Below are 14,008 nucleotides of genomic sequence, written 5' to 3' on the forward strand. Positions count from 1 at the left end.
TGTTTCCACCTCTGCTCTGTAGCACATAAGCTGCAATGACCTGTCCTGGCCATACTTCAGTGTGTCCCCTTACCTGAGAATGACCAGTAGTTCTGCTGTCGTGCCAAAAGCGTCCTGGAAGAGGGGTGTGTTCTAGATATGCTCAATGTCTGTTTGCAATTAATAATTTTGGGTTAAAGCATTTCTTACCCATCATCTTAGTGCAGTTCTGAATGAAGTCATGACTACCTGTAGCCTTCTGTGGAGAAGGAATAGTTTTCCACCTTAACCACTCATTCAGTTTGTCAGTGAAGATGCTGATGGAGCCAGGGTTGGGACTCTTGCTTTGATTTGCCTTCAGTGCAAGTTAGCAAAACTGATCAGCGTAGTGTTGCTAGCATGTGTTAATGTAAAAGATTTATGCGAAGGGAGTTTGACATGACCAGGCTGACCTGTGCCTGGTGAGTATGACAGACTCTCCTTAGCCCTGCCAGTGTCCATCAGCTGTGCTGCAGCAATATGTGTGCCCAGGGTTGTTAAAGGGCACGTTTAAGCCCTTGTTAAAGGGCCAGGGTTGTTTGGTCTGGGATGTGAAGGAAATTGGGTGGTGATACAGTGGGGTGTGTTGGTGCTTTCGTAGAGGGGAGGTTGCTGTAGAAACCTGCTGGATCAGCTCTCCTCTGACTCGTGCTCTGCTTTAGTAGGAAGATAGGAGGAAAAAATCTGAAGGTGGCAGGCTGTGAATAGGGCTGTGTGAGGGGAGTCTGGGGCTCTGCTCCTCATCTGTGTGCTGCTGCCGGTAGGGGCACCAGGAAGAGGGGAACTTTCTCTCTGACAAGCCTCACTTTGTCCTTCCTCCTTAGCCTGATGTCACTCATAATCCAACACTCAACATCTGTGTTATTTAAACCGTCATGAAAGATTTTCATTGATCTTTGCTTAGCCTCTCTTCTGTCAAAGGTTTTGTGGTTCCTGGGTTACCTCTGTGTGATACTGATGACCTCTTGCTTTTCCCATGTTTGATGCCAAGGAATACCACAATTGATCATTCCTCTCTGTCTTCCTTGTGTTTTCAGAGGCCGAAGAAAGTATTTTCCATGTTCATGCTCTGTTTTGCTGGGTTGTTTCCCTGCCATGCACACCTTGGTTGGTGTCCTTGTTCGCAGGGTCTTTGAGCTGAGCTCCTTTCACACTTTCAGCCCTCCTGTTGTACTTGTTTCTCCTCTCCAGCCCCTTTCACCCTCGTGCTTGTCTTTTGATGCTGGTGTGGGAGGGACTGGCATAATACAATGCAGTAGGACAATGGCTCTTGGACTGTCTCATGTCTTGGCATCCATCTGTAGCCTGTCTCTGATAAAAAACATCCCTGTCTGGGTTTGCTTCCTAAATTTTTAGAAATAACTCTTCCTCTGGGGTTTTAAAGAGTCTAGGGAGGATGCAATACCTGTCAGTTTTTCCCTTCCCAAAATGTGTGGCTATATGCACTGGCTGTAGTTGTAAAGCTCCTTGCAGCAGTTCAGTAAATTAAGACTGAGCTCTGTAGAGGATGGCAAACTTGATCTGTTTGAACTTCCAGTCCGTTGCTCTTTGGAAACAGCAAAACTTCCAGAATGGGACTCACAGAGTAGAGTCTTGATCTCCATAATCTGAGATCTGTGCTTAGCTCTTTGCTGCAAAGTCTGCTTAAATGATGCAGTGTAGCATCCAATTTTGGTATCTCACAGCTAACAGAGGCTCTGTTATATTTTTTTTTACATATATATATATAGATATAGATATAGATATAGATATAGATATAGATATAGATATAGATATATATAGATATATATATATATATATCCTATATCCTATATCCTAAGGGCTTGTGGGAATATCTGACCTCTGTGGAGGTGGAACAAGAGTGACATTGTCAGAGCATGCACAATGTGTAGATTGTGAGCACAGGAGACATTTTGGCATTAGGCAGCTGAAAATGCCATTTAACATTTTAAGGCTGGATAAGTTTTCTGGGCTAATTTCAGAGGGGATTGTCTTCCATGCTTCAGCTGCTTCTAATTTCAATAGTTCAGTCCTAGTGTGCAGCTAATAGTTGAAAGTAGTATTCCTTCAACTAGGAGATGTGTTAAATGTGTGTGGAACTGCTCAGGAAGCTTCCCCTCTTTCGAAGTGTGCCTGCAGTTAGAGGGCAGAATGGCCTTTGTGCTATTGGCTTATTCCATTAAGCCAAATGCCCTTAATATCAAGATAAATAAAGGAAGAAAGGGGGAAAAAGAGAACTGACCAAAGGGGAAAGTCATCTGTGCAAAAGAGATCTCTGGCATCTATGCAAAAGACCTGTGTGGGGAAGGTTGGCTAGTTTGTGATTCATTGACAGACTTGCGTATTGCTCGGGTGGAAATAAAGGGCAAAGCAGGTCTGAGTATTTAGCAAGGCTGTGTCGGTTTAATTCAAACTCTTCCTTGCTGCAGGCCCTTCTCTGCTCTCCAGTCACTCGGGCATTGACCATGAGTGGTGTGGGCAGCACTTGGGGCAGCTGCAGAGAGGTTTAGACCAGCTGTAAATGGCACCTGGGGCAGTGCTGGGGTGCTGTTGAAACCAGGTGAGGCAGTGCTCCCTGCCTCCTCCACTCTGGCTTATCTTCTGTTAATGGGCCATCAGCACCTTTGCTACACAGCTCACAGATAACCCCCTCCTGGACTACCTCCTGTTAATGGGCCCATCAGGCCTTATCACATGACTCACCATCCCATTGTGGGATGCTCCGCCCAGAGGGAGAAACTAAGCATTCCAGCCTGGATATAAGCTGAGACTCTGAACACCAGAGGGGCGCTTACCCACTGGATTCCCAGAGGACCCGAGCTACCAGACTTTTCTACAGGATCACTGCTTCAGGAAGACCACCTCATCTGGACTGCTTCCATCACTACGCTCAGGTTGTATTCTGACTCTGTCAGTGGTCTTTTGTATTATTGCATTGATTTTATTTTACTTTCTTTCCTTTTTCTTTTTTTTTTTCCTATTAAATTGTATCTCTGACTTGGAGCCTCTCATTTGTTTTGCCTTGAAACTACTACATTTTTGGCGCCCAACGTGGGGCACAAGGCACTGAGAAAAGTCAGAATTACAATTTTGTATTGAAGATGACACCTGTTCGCTATGATGCTCAACATGCTTACATGTGTCTTATATCTATCTCTCTATATTTTTCCACAACTGGGGTACTATCTGCCAGTCTTAATGCTCCTGCGTAGACCAGGGTATGGTACTAAAATTGCTTTAGTAGTCTATTATGTCCATTGCTTGATAAACTCTGAGGCAATGAACATTATTCAGAATATACACCCAGTTTTGTTTTCTTGTTCTGGTCTAGGATGCTACATCTGGGGCCTCAACAATCTCACCCAGCCCCTGTGGGGAGGGGTGAAGAATGATTTTTTCCAGCTTTTCAGGCATGACACAGCAGTTTTTGAAAATATGGAATACCCTCTGGATGCCAAAGACAGCATGATGTTGTTGTTAGTCCTGCTTTGTCTTCTCTGCACGGCCCGCACCATGCTTAGAATCAAAACACTACATGGTGTGATACAGCGTGTTCTGAAGGAAGAGGAAGAGGAAAAAAGAAGCAGAGCAACGATATCAGTGTCTACACAGAGTGTCACAGAAGTGAAAGGAACCAAAGGCAAAGCAACAGTGTCCTCATCTACACAGACCGTCACAGAGGAGAAAGAAGCCAAAAGTGAGGCAACAGTGTCCACATCTACGCAGACTGTCACAGAGGAGAAAGGGACTAAGGGTGCCATCAGCATCTCCACACAAACCATCACCGAACCGGAACAGCCTAAACCAGTAGCAGTTGCCCCCGTTCAGAAGAAGAAATCAAAGACCAAATCAGTCCGCATAGTGACTGATGAGGGTGCAGCAGGACCTTCACAATCAGCAGAAGAGACAGAGCCAGAAATCATCACTCGCTCTCTATCTCTGGGTGAGCTGCGTGACCTGCGAAGGGAATTCACCCGCCAGACCAACGAGTCCATCCTGACCTGGCTGCTCCGCATCTGGGACGCTGCAGCCAATGACACCATTCTGGATGGAAGTAAGGCCAGGCAACTGGGATCGTTGTCCCGGGATGTGGTCATTGACCAGGAGATTGAGAAAAGCCAAGAACCTCTCAGCCTCTGGCAGCGACTGCTAACAAGTGTGAAAAATAGATACCTTTGTAAAGAAGACCTCCAAGTGCACCAAGGAAAATGGAACACAATAGAGCAAGGTATCCGATGCCTGAGAGAATTGGCTGTGTTGGAAATCATTTTTTCAGAAAATGAGAGATTTCCTAAAAACCCAGATGGTGTCCAGTGCACATCACGGATGTGGTTAAAATTTGCACGACTTGGACCCGAGATGTACTCACGTTACCTGGCAACACTGCAATGGAGGGAAGGTGAGGACAGGGTAGGTGTCTTGGCTAATAAACTAAGAATTTACGAAGACACTGTCACTGCCCCAGTTCGTACCCATGTCTCATCTGTGGAAACAAGACTGGCTGAGCAAGTCCAGAACTTGATTGAAGAAGGCCATCAGAAACTGAAAAAAGAACTTAAGGAAAAAATTTACCATATCCAGCCAGAGCCAATGAGAGTCTCTGCCATTAGGAGCAGGCGCTCCCCAGCCAGGGAGAAAAGATACACACCCCGAGGTAACCTCTGGTCTTTTCTTCGGGAGCATGGAGAAGACATGAGGAAGTGGGATGGAAAACCCACCTCCTCCTTAGCAGCCCGGGTACGTGAACTGAAAAGAGAAACACCTACCACAAAGAGCCCATCTAGAATCAATGTTGCTCCGGTCTCTCGTGCACAAAACTCCAGACGGTACAGGAATGATGATATGACTGATCCTCTTGAAAGAACCTCAGAAACATATTTACAAGAAAAGAGCAATGTATGCCATGACCAAGAATAGGAGGGCCCTGCCTCTAGCCAGGTAGAGGAAAGGGACAATCGGATCTACTGGACTGTGTGGATCCGATGGCCTGGAACATCTGACCCACAAAGATATACAGCTCTGGTTGATACCGGTGCTCAGTGTACTCTGATGCCATCAAGGTACGTGGGAGCAGAACCCATTTCCATTTCTGGGGTGACAGGAGGATCCCAGGAGCTAACTGTACTGGAAGCTGAAGTAAGTCTAACTGAGAAAGAATGGCAGAAACACCCCATTGTGACTGGTCCAGAGGCCCCATGCATTTTAAGCATAGACTATCTCAGAAATGGGTATTTCAAAGACCCAAAAAGATACCGCTGAGTTTTTGGCATAGCTGCTCTAGAGACAGAAAGCATCAGACAACTGAGTACCTTGCCTGGACTCTCAGACGACCCCTCTGCTGTGGGACTACTGAAAGTTGAAGAACAACAGATGCCGATCGCCCGAGCAACAGTGCACCGTCGGCAATATCGCACTGACAGAGACTCTGTGGTCCCCATCCATAAGATGATTCGTGAGCTGGAAAGCCAAGAGGTGGTAAGCAAAGCTCATTCACCCTTTAATAGCCCTATATGGCCCGTGCGTAAGTCCAGTGAAGAATAGAGACTGACAGTGAATTACCGTGGCCTGAATGAAGTCACACCACCACTAAGCGCTGCCGTACCAGACATGTTGGAGCTTCAGTATGAGCTGGAATCCAAGGCAGCAAAATGGTATGCGACCATTGATATTGCAAATGCCTTTTTCTCCATTCCTCTGGCAGCAGAATGCAGGCCTCAGTTTGCCTTCACCTGGAGGGGCGTGCAGTACACCTGGAACCGACTGCCCCAGGGGTGGAAGCACAGTCCCACCATTTGCCATGGACTGATCCAGGCTGCACTGGAAAAAGGTGAGGCTCCAGAACACCTGCAATACATTGACGACATTATCGTGTGGGGAAACACCGCAACAGAAGTCTTTGAAAAAGGAAAGAAGATCATTCAGATTCTCCTGAAGGCCGGCTTCGCCATCAAGAGGAGCAAAGTCAAGAGACCTGCTCGAAAGATCCAGTTCCTGGGAGTGAAGTAGCAAGATGGACAGCGTCAGATTCCCACTGAAGTTATCAATTAGATCACTGCAATGTCTCCACCGACCAACAAGAAAGAAACACAAGCTTTCCTAAGTGCCATAAGTTTCTAGAAGATGCACATTCCCGAGTATAGCCAAATTGTGAGCCCTCTCTACCTGGTCACCCGCAAGAAGAACGATTTCCACTGGGGCCCAGAACAGCAGCAAGCTTTCGCCCAGATCAAGCAGGAAATCGCTCATGCGGTAGCCCTTGGCCCAGTCAGGACGAGATCAGAAGTGAAGAATGTGCTTTACTCTGCAGCCGGGAGCCATGGTCTGTCATGAAGCCTTTGGCAGAAGGTACCAGGTGAAACTCGAGGACGACCACTGAGATTCTGGAGCCGAAGCTACAGAAAATCCGAAGTCAACTACACTCCCACAGAAAAGAAAATCTTAGCCGCCTATGAAAGAGTCCAAGCTGCCTCAGAGGTAATAGGTACTGAAGCACAGCTGCTTCTGGCACCTCGACTACCGGTGCTGGGGTGGATGTTCAAAAGAAAGGTTCCTACCACACATCATGCCACCGACACCACGTGAAGCAAATAGATCGCCCTGATCACGCAGCGCGCCCGTATTAGAAACCTGAATCGCCCTGGGATTCTGGAAATTATAACAAACTGGCCTGAAGGTGAGACCTTTAGATTATCCTCTGAAGAAGAGGAGGAGCAAGTGACACGGGCCGAAGAAGCCCCACCATATAACGAGCTACCAAAGAGTAAAAGACGATATGCCCTTTTCACCGACGGTTCCTGCCAAATTGTAGGTGCTAACCAGAAATGGAAAGCTGCTGTATAGAACCCCACACGACAAGTTGCACAAGCTACCGAAAGAGAAGGTGGATCAAGTCAAGTCGCAGAGCTTAAAGCTGTCCAGCTGGCTTTAGATATTGCTGAACGAGAAAAGTGGCCAAGGCTCTATCTCTACACTGACTCATAGATGGTAGCTAATGCTCTGTGAAGATGGCTGGACCGCTAGAGAAAGGCCAACTGGCAGCGCAGAGGGAAACCCATCTGGGCTGCTGAGATTTGGCAGGACATCGCCACCCGAGTAGAAAGGCTAACCGTGAAAGTTCGACACGTAGATGCGCACGTACCCAAAAGTCAAGCTAATAAAAAACATCATAACAACAAGCAGGTAGATCGAGCTGCCAAAGTGAAAGTATCTCAAGTTAATCTAGACTGGCAGCACAAAAGAAAATTGTTCCTAGCTCCTTGAGCTCATGATGCCTCTGGTCATCAAAAGAGAGATGCAACATATCGATAAGCTCGTGACCGAGAAGTAGACATTACTATGGACAGCATCTCCCAGGCTATCCATGACTGCGAGACCTGTGCTGCGATCAAACAGGCCAAGCGAATGAAGCCTCTATGGTATGGCGGACGATAGTCAAAGTATAGGTATGGAGAAGCCTGGCAAATTGACTACATCACCCTTCCCCAAACCCGCCAAGGCAAGCGCTACGTGCTCACCATGGTGGAAGCAACCACTAGATAGCTGGAGACCTACCCTGTGCCTCATGCTACTGCCCGAAACACCATCTTGAGCCTGAAAAAACAGGTCCTGTAGAGACATGGCACCCCTGAGAGAATTGAGTCAAACAACGAGACTCATTTCAAGAATGGCCTCATAAGCACTTGGGCCAGAGAACACAAAATCAAATGAATATACCATATCCCATACCATGCACCAGCTGCCGAGAAAGTAGAACGCTGCAATGAACTGCTTAAAACTACCCTTAAAGCACTTAGTAAAAGGACCTTCAAAAATTGAGAACAAAACTTAGCGAAAGCCACCTGGATGGTCAATACCCGAAGGTCCATCAATCGAGCTAGTCCTGCCCAGTCTGAATCCTTGCATACAGTGAATAGAGATAGGGTCCCTGTGGTACACATGAAAGGTATGTTAAGAAAGACTGTTTAGATTAATCCCACCTCGGGCAAGGGCAAACCCATCCGTGGGGTTGTCTTTGCACAAAAACCTGGTTATACTTGGTGAGTGATGCAAAAAGATGGGGACACCCACTGTGTACCACAAGGAGACCTTATTTTAAGTGAGAACTGTGTGTAAGATTTCATTATATATATATGTGTGTGTGTGTAGTTTAAGGAAGGTATTGATTTAGAATGATGTAGATAGTAATAGAATAAGGGGTGGATAATGTCCTGGGTTGAAGTATATTCTATCACCATCTTCAAGAACTGTTGAAACCAGGTGAGGCAGTGCTCCCTGCCTCCTCCACTCTGGCTTATCTTCTGTTAATGGGCCCATCAGCACCTTTGCTACACAGCTCACAGATAACCCCCTCCTGGACTACCTCCTGTTAATGGGCCCATCAGGCCTTATCACATGACTCACCATCCCATTGTGGGATGCTCCGCCCAGGGGGAGGAACCAAGCATTCCAGCCTGGATATAAGCTGAGACTCTGAACACCAGAGGGGCGCTTACCCACTGGATTCCCAGAGGACCCGAGCTACCAGACTTTTCTACAGGATCACTGCTTCAGGAAGACCACCTCATCTGGACTGCTTCCATCACTACGCTCAGGTTGTATTCTGACTCTGTCAGTGGTCTTTTGTATTATTGCATTGATTTTATTTTACTTTCTTTCCTTTTTCTTTTTTTTTTTTCCTATTAAATTGTATCTCTGACTTGGAGCCTCTCATTTGTTTTGCCTTGAAACTACTACAGGTGCCTTCAGGGAGGGGAAGCTGTTGGCATATGGGATGTGAGGTCTGCTTAGTGCCATGGAAAGACAATCTGCTAAGCTCAGAACTCCCATCTGGAGAGCCTTTGAAGGGTGAGGGGCGTGTCTCCTATTTGCCAGATGCACAGGAAGAGAGAGGGCAGGTCTGAACTGGAGGTGCCTGCCATGACCTCCAAAAGCTTTCCTTCAGGGGGATGACTGTCCATTGTCCAGGCAGTTGCTCTGGAAACTGATGGTTTTGGGAGACTTTTCAGATCCTCCATTTCACTGTGCACAAGGCTGCACTGTGAACTTTAAACTCTCCTCTCTTCTCCAAGCAAGCCCTAAATATGCCAAAGCCCGAATGCATTCCCTCTGCAGGTGACGGTCAGGGAAGTGGGGCTATCGAGGGCTCTGTGGTGAGATAGAAATGGTGCGGATCAGTCAGCTTAATCATAGAATCACAGAATGGTTTGGGTTGGGAAGGACCTTACAAGGCCATCTAGTCTAACCTGCCTGCAATGGGCAGGACAGCTTCAACTCAGGCTGCTCAGAGCCCTTTGAACGTTCCCAGGGATGGGGCATGCAGCACTTCTCAGGGCATCCTATGCCATCTACATTGTAAAGAAAAGCTGCCTTAGACCTAGTCTGGATCACTCTCTTTCAGTTTAAAACCATTCCCCCTTGTCCTGTTGCAACAGGCCATGCTAAACAGTGTGTCCACGTCTTTTAAGCTCACTTCAGATATTAAAAAGCTGCAGTGACCTCTCTCTGGAGCCTTCTCCTCTCCAATTAATCAGCCTTTTCCCTTCTAGTGCAGTTGGTCTTGTTTCCTTCATGTGCTACGGCGTGGTCTGGGCAGCAATGGGAGGGTCTCATGGCTCAGTCTCAGGCTCTGCTGGGGAATTTGTCCAGGTTCTTGTGTGAAAACCATGCAGAATTGCATTCAGCGTTCCCTGCCTGGGCTTGGACGAGCTCCCAGCTGGATTTTTTGAGGAGTGAGGATGGACTGGGACCAGACGTGGCATCTGTGAGTGAGCAGTGCCCTGGAGCCAGGCAGACCAGTTGTGTTATGGGGAGCATCACCGGCTGGTCAGGGGAGGGGATTGTCTTGCCTGCTCTGGGCTTGGGCAGCCTCACCTTGACTGTTGTGTTGTTTTGGTCACTGCAATATAAGAAAAATATGAAACTATTAGAGAGTGTCCAAAGGAGGGACACAAGGACGGTGAAGGATCTTGAGGGGAAGCCAGAGGTGTGGCTGAGGGCATTTGGTCTGTTCAGCTGAAGGAGCCTGAGGGGAGAGCTCATTGCAGTTACAACTTCCTTGTGAGGGAAGGAGAAGGGGAAGACTCTGATTTCTTCTCTGTGGCCAGGAACAGGACCCAGGGAACGGCTGGAGCTGTGTCAGGGGCCTTTAGGCTGGATATCAGGGAAAGGTTCTTCCCCAGAGGGTGCTGGGCCTTACCCAGGCTCCCCAGGGAACGGTCCCGGCCCCGAGGCTGCCGGAGCTCCAGGAGCCTTTGGACAGCGCTGCCAGGGATGCCCAGGGTGGGGTTGTTGGGGTGTCTGTGCAGGGCCAGGGGCTGGGTGGTCCCGTGGGTCCCTCCCGGCTCCGGCCGCTCTGTGGGTCCGCGCGGGCTGGGCTGAGGGGCACCCCGGGCTGCCAGCAGAGGGCGCTGCGGCGCCGCGGAGCGCGGCCGGGCCGGCGCTGAGGCCGATCCCCTTTTCCCCCCGGGCCTCGATCTTGTCCGGCCCGGGCACACCGGCCCCGAGGGGCTGCGGCAAAGCCCTCGCCTGCCTTCCCCGGGATCCGGGCTGCTGCAGCCTGCTGGGGAGCCTGGTGGGCACGGCACCGGCCGGTGCAGAGGCGTGTGGCTCTGAAGCGCATCCTCTGCTGTTCCTGCAGTTGTTTGAGGGTTTTCGTCTCTTCCTTGCTCTCGCCGAGGGGTTTTTTTAACTTAAGCCTCTGAAGAATGCTCCCAGCTCCTGGATGAGCTGGTTTGCGCAGCTCATTGACTCCAACTAAGGTGAATCCTTTTACTTTCCCCACAGGAATTAGAGGTATTTCAGAAGAGACAACCACTGGCGTTCACAACCTGTACAAGATGAAGGCCAATGGGACCCTGAAAGTGCCAGCTATCAATGTGAATGACTCTGTCACCAAGGTAATACAGACAAAGCCCTTCTTCAGGCTTCAAGCGCCGCCGGAGCCACTCCCGATACCTGCAGGAGGAGGCTAACGACGTCTTCAGGAATCCGGATTCAAAAATCAAAACAACTTATCAACAACCGCACTTAAGCGCAGGGTCCCGGCCTTTTCGGGCGCGACAAGAAGTCGCAGGGGAAACCCCGAAATAATGAAAGGAGTCGGCAGAGCAAACGCAGGTCCAACCAATATGATTACTACTACGTTTCTCCTTTATTCTATGTAAGATGGCAGGTTTTATACACTCTATATTGTTTACACTTCTAGATACATTCTCATTGGTACATGGCACAGGAAAGAATGCAAACACCTATTGTTTTATAAATTATTTAAGGTAGCTACTATGTCCACAGCAATTACTATACTTGTTAACTACTATGAAAGCCTTTGCCCCTTGCAACACCTTAAGGGAATTTATTAACTGCGACACACACCTGGCACTAATTTCTATCTGCGCCACAACCTCACAGGCCTCAGTGCCACGGCCTAGAGGCACAGGATATTGCTCAGTCTGCATGATTCAAGTACAACTCATCTCCTACAAATAAACGCTTTATTTGTCTACACATACATCCTTCGTGCCATGGAACACAGTTACATAAAGGTTCAATTACACCTATACTATCCTTTAAACACAAACTACTGACTAAGTCTATGGCTGCATCCAGCGGCGTCCGGGCTCTTCTCTGAGAAGTCGAGGAAGCAAGGAGGTCCTTTCTGCACCTTGTGACTCAACAGGAGCATCCTGCCTGCTCCCTGCACAGCTCTCCAGGTGGTCCTGCTGGTCCCGGGCCAGCTGTGACTGCAGCAGGGACACCTGGAAGAGGCAAAGGCCCGGCTCAGACAAGCCCACGCTGGCAGGAGCATCCGCAGCCCCACGGAACCGGCTGTCGGGGCAGACACAGCCTCCAAGTCCAGCCCTCACCAACACTCTGCCCTTGGGGAAGGGGAAAGGAACAGGCTCCCAGACTGCCCCTCAACAGAGCTCAGAGGATCAACAGCTCCACTTCATGGCTGGCAAACCCTTCCCACGTACATCCCTCAGCCACCACAGGTCTATTAGAGAGAGTTCCGACAGCATTTAGGAACCCAGCTCTGATTTCCAAAGCACAGACTTGGGCCACTGACCCCTTTCTCCACAGGCTGTGCCTCAGCACAAGGGCTACTGCTCCTCTGAGCTACTGAAGGACTCTTCCTGAGACGCCGATATAGTCTGCCGGTCAGACTGGGAGACAGGCAACATAAAGTGTCTGGGGGGAACACTCTCCTAAAAGTTCTGATTCTTCTCCCTTCAGGTTCCACCAGCATGTTGGATGGGAGAAAGGGTCACAGAAACCTGTCAGCAAGCGTGGAGCAAAAGGATCTGTGGCCATCAAGGCATGGAGATCTCTGCTCTGAGACTCTGAATTGCACCAGACAACACTGGGGGCAAAAAGCTCTCTCTGGGGGCTGTGCAAGAGAGGTCAGTGAGTGTCTGGGGACACGGGGCCAGAGAGGCAGCAGAGTGAAGGTGCCTTTGTTAGAGCCATGGGCTGCCACAAGAGAGAGATCAAACAGAAGGGTGTGCCCACAGCAGGCACAGGGAGAGGCAAGGAAACAAGCAGAGATCTCCAAAGCACTGCCTGGGCTAACATGTTGTGTTCCAGAGCAGCCCCGAGGCTCTGCACAGGTAGCGCACTTTACCTGCACGCCAGTTCTCCTGGGCTCAGTAGTTGATTCAGGCTTCTTTGTCTTGACCTTCTGGAGACTCACACGCAGCTGGGACACTGCAGCCCGCAGCACTTGCACAGAGTCCTTCAAGCGCCGTTCTCTTGCTCGGGACTCCTCCAGCTGCTGCAGCAGCTACTTCTCTCGAGCTGCCTGGGTAGCCTCCATCTGCTGCACTGTGTCCTGCAGTATGTGGATCTGGAAGATGGATGCACAGAGCCTCAGGGACAGGGCTGCTTCTGAGGCTCAGAGTGGGCAGTAGGGAGAGCAAGAATGGAGAAATGACGTCAAGCAAAAAACACGCCGGAAATAGAAAGCCCAGAAGCAAGGATTGTAATGGAGACAAATGTGGAGAAAACAGGGAGAGGGAGGCAAGGGCCATCCTTGAGGCTGCAGCTCTGAACACCGGCTGAACTGGCTGTGCTGGAAGTGCCCTCCCCAGCCTGCCACAGCCACGTCTGTGTCCCCACATTGCTCAGGGCCTGGCACAGGCACCAACTCTGCCTGGGACAACACTGCTAACAGAGGGACAGAGAAGCTCCAAAGGAGTCCGCTGCAGCCCCTCCTCCCACATTTCCTGCTGGGAGCCGGCAGAGAATGGGTGAAAACAGTGGCAGCACAAGGCACCACATGCAGACTTGGCCTCAGGGTTCAGCAGCAGCACAAGGCAGAGCACGGCAGCAGTGGATGCTGCTGGGAGGGAAAAGAGCTTGGGGCCTCCCAGCCAAAGGTGGTGGTGTGTGTCCCTGGAGAAGAGGATGCCAGTGCACTGCTTACCTGGGCATTGAGCTCGTCCACTTCTATATCCGCAACAGAGCTGCAGGGTCTCCTGAAGAGCAGAACGAAGCTCAATCACCTGAGTGTTCAGTGCCAGGGCCTTTTCTTCCAGTGATCTGAGGCACAGGTTCTTTTCCTCCAGAGACAGGATCAGCCTAGAAGGGAAGCATGCAACTCCTTACTTCATGATATCACATTCCATGAATCCTTAGTACTTCCATCACCTCAGGGAGAAATGCTCTGTCTGATGAGGTTTCTCTAAACAACTTGGCTGTTTGTTCCCCCGGCAGTCCCAGCCCAGCATGTGCCCACTCTGCTTTTGTTCCTGAAAGAACAGGGAGTTCCTGCCTACATGCCCAAACTTCTTTTTGAGATGGGAATGTGAGTACAAACCTAACAAAGCCTTGCAATGAAGACATTAGGGGAGAGGAAGAATTTGCTTCTAACTAACCATGCTCCAAGGGGGAGAGGTTGGGCCAAAATGGAAGAGACATTTCCTTCCCCCATCTTGTATGTCCAGGCAGGAGGAGCAGCACCCTACAGCCAGGGGATCTCTGGCAAGTTCCCTAA

General features: G+C 49.5%; 1 protein-coding gene across 4 annotated transcripts in view; it reads left to right on the plus strand.

Moving 5' to 3' along the window:
• LOC136298107 (uncharacterized) overlaps positions 1-14,008 on the plus strand; it is a 212,826-nt gene that overhangs the window by 142,852 nt on the left and 55,966 nt on the right. Inside the window, exon 14 of one of the 4 annotated variants that reach the window (XM_066198576.1) lies at positions 10,801-11,683. The exons of the other annotated variants lie outside the window; for them this stretch is intronic. Within the exon in view, the coding sequence (XP_066054673.1) occupies positions 10,801-10,988 (188 nt within the window). The 3' untranslated portion in view covers positions 10,989-11,683. Of the gene's footprint in view, positions 1-10,800; positions 11,684-14,008 lie in introns of those variants that run through there. 4 annotated transcript variants of the gene reach the window in all.

This window comes from Chamaea fasciata, unplaced genomic scaffold (genome assembly GCF_029207755.1).
Source record: "Chamaea fasciata isolate MVZ Bird 193981 ecotype frontalis unplaced genomic scaffold, bChaFas1.0.hap1 SCAF_17, whole genome shotgun sequence".
Lineage (NCBI taxonomy): Eukaryota > Metazoa > Chordata > Aves > Passeriformes > Sylviidae > Chamaea > Chamaea fasciata.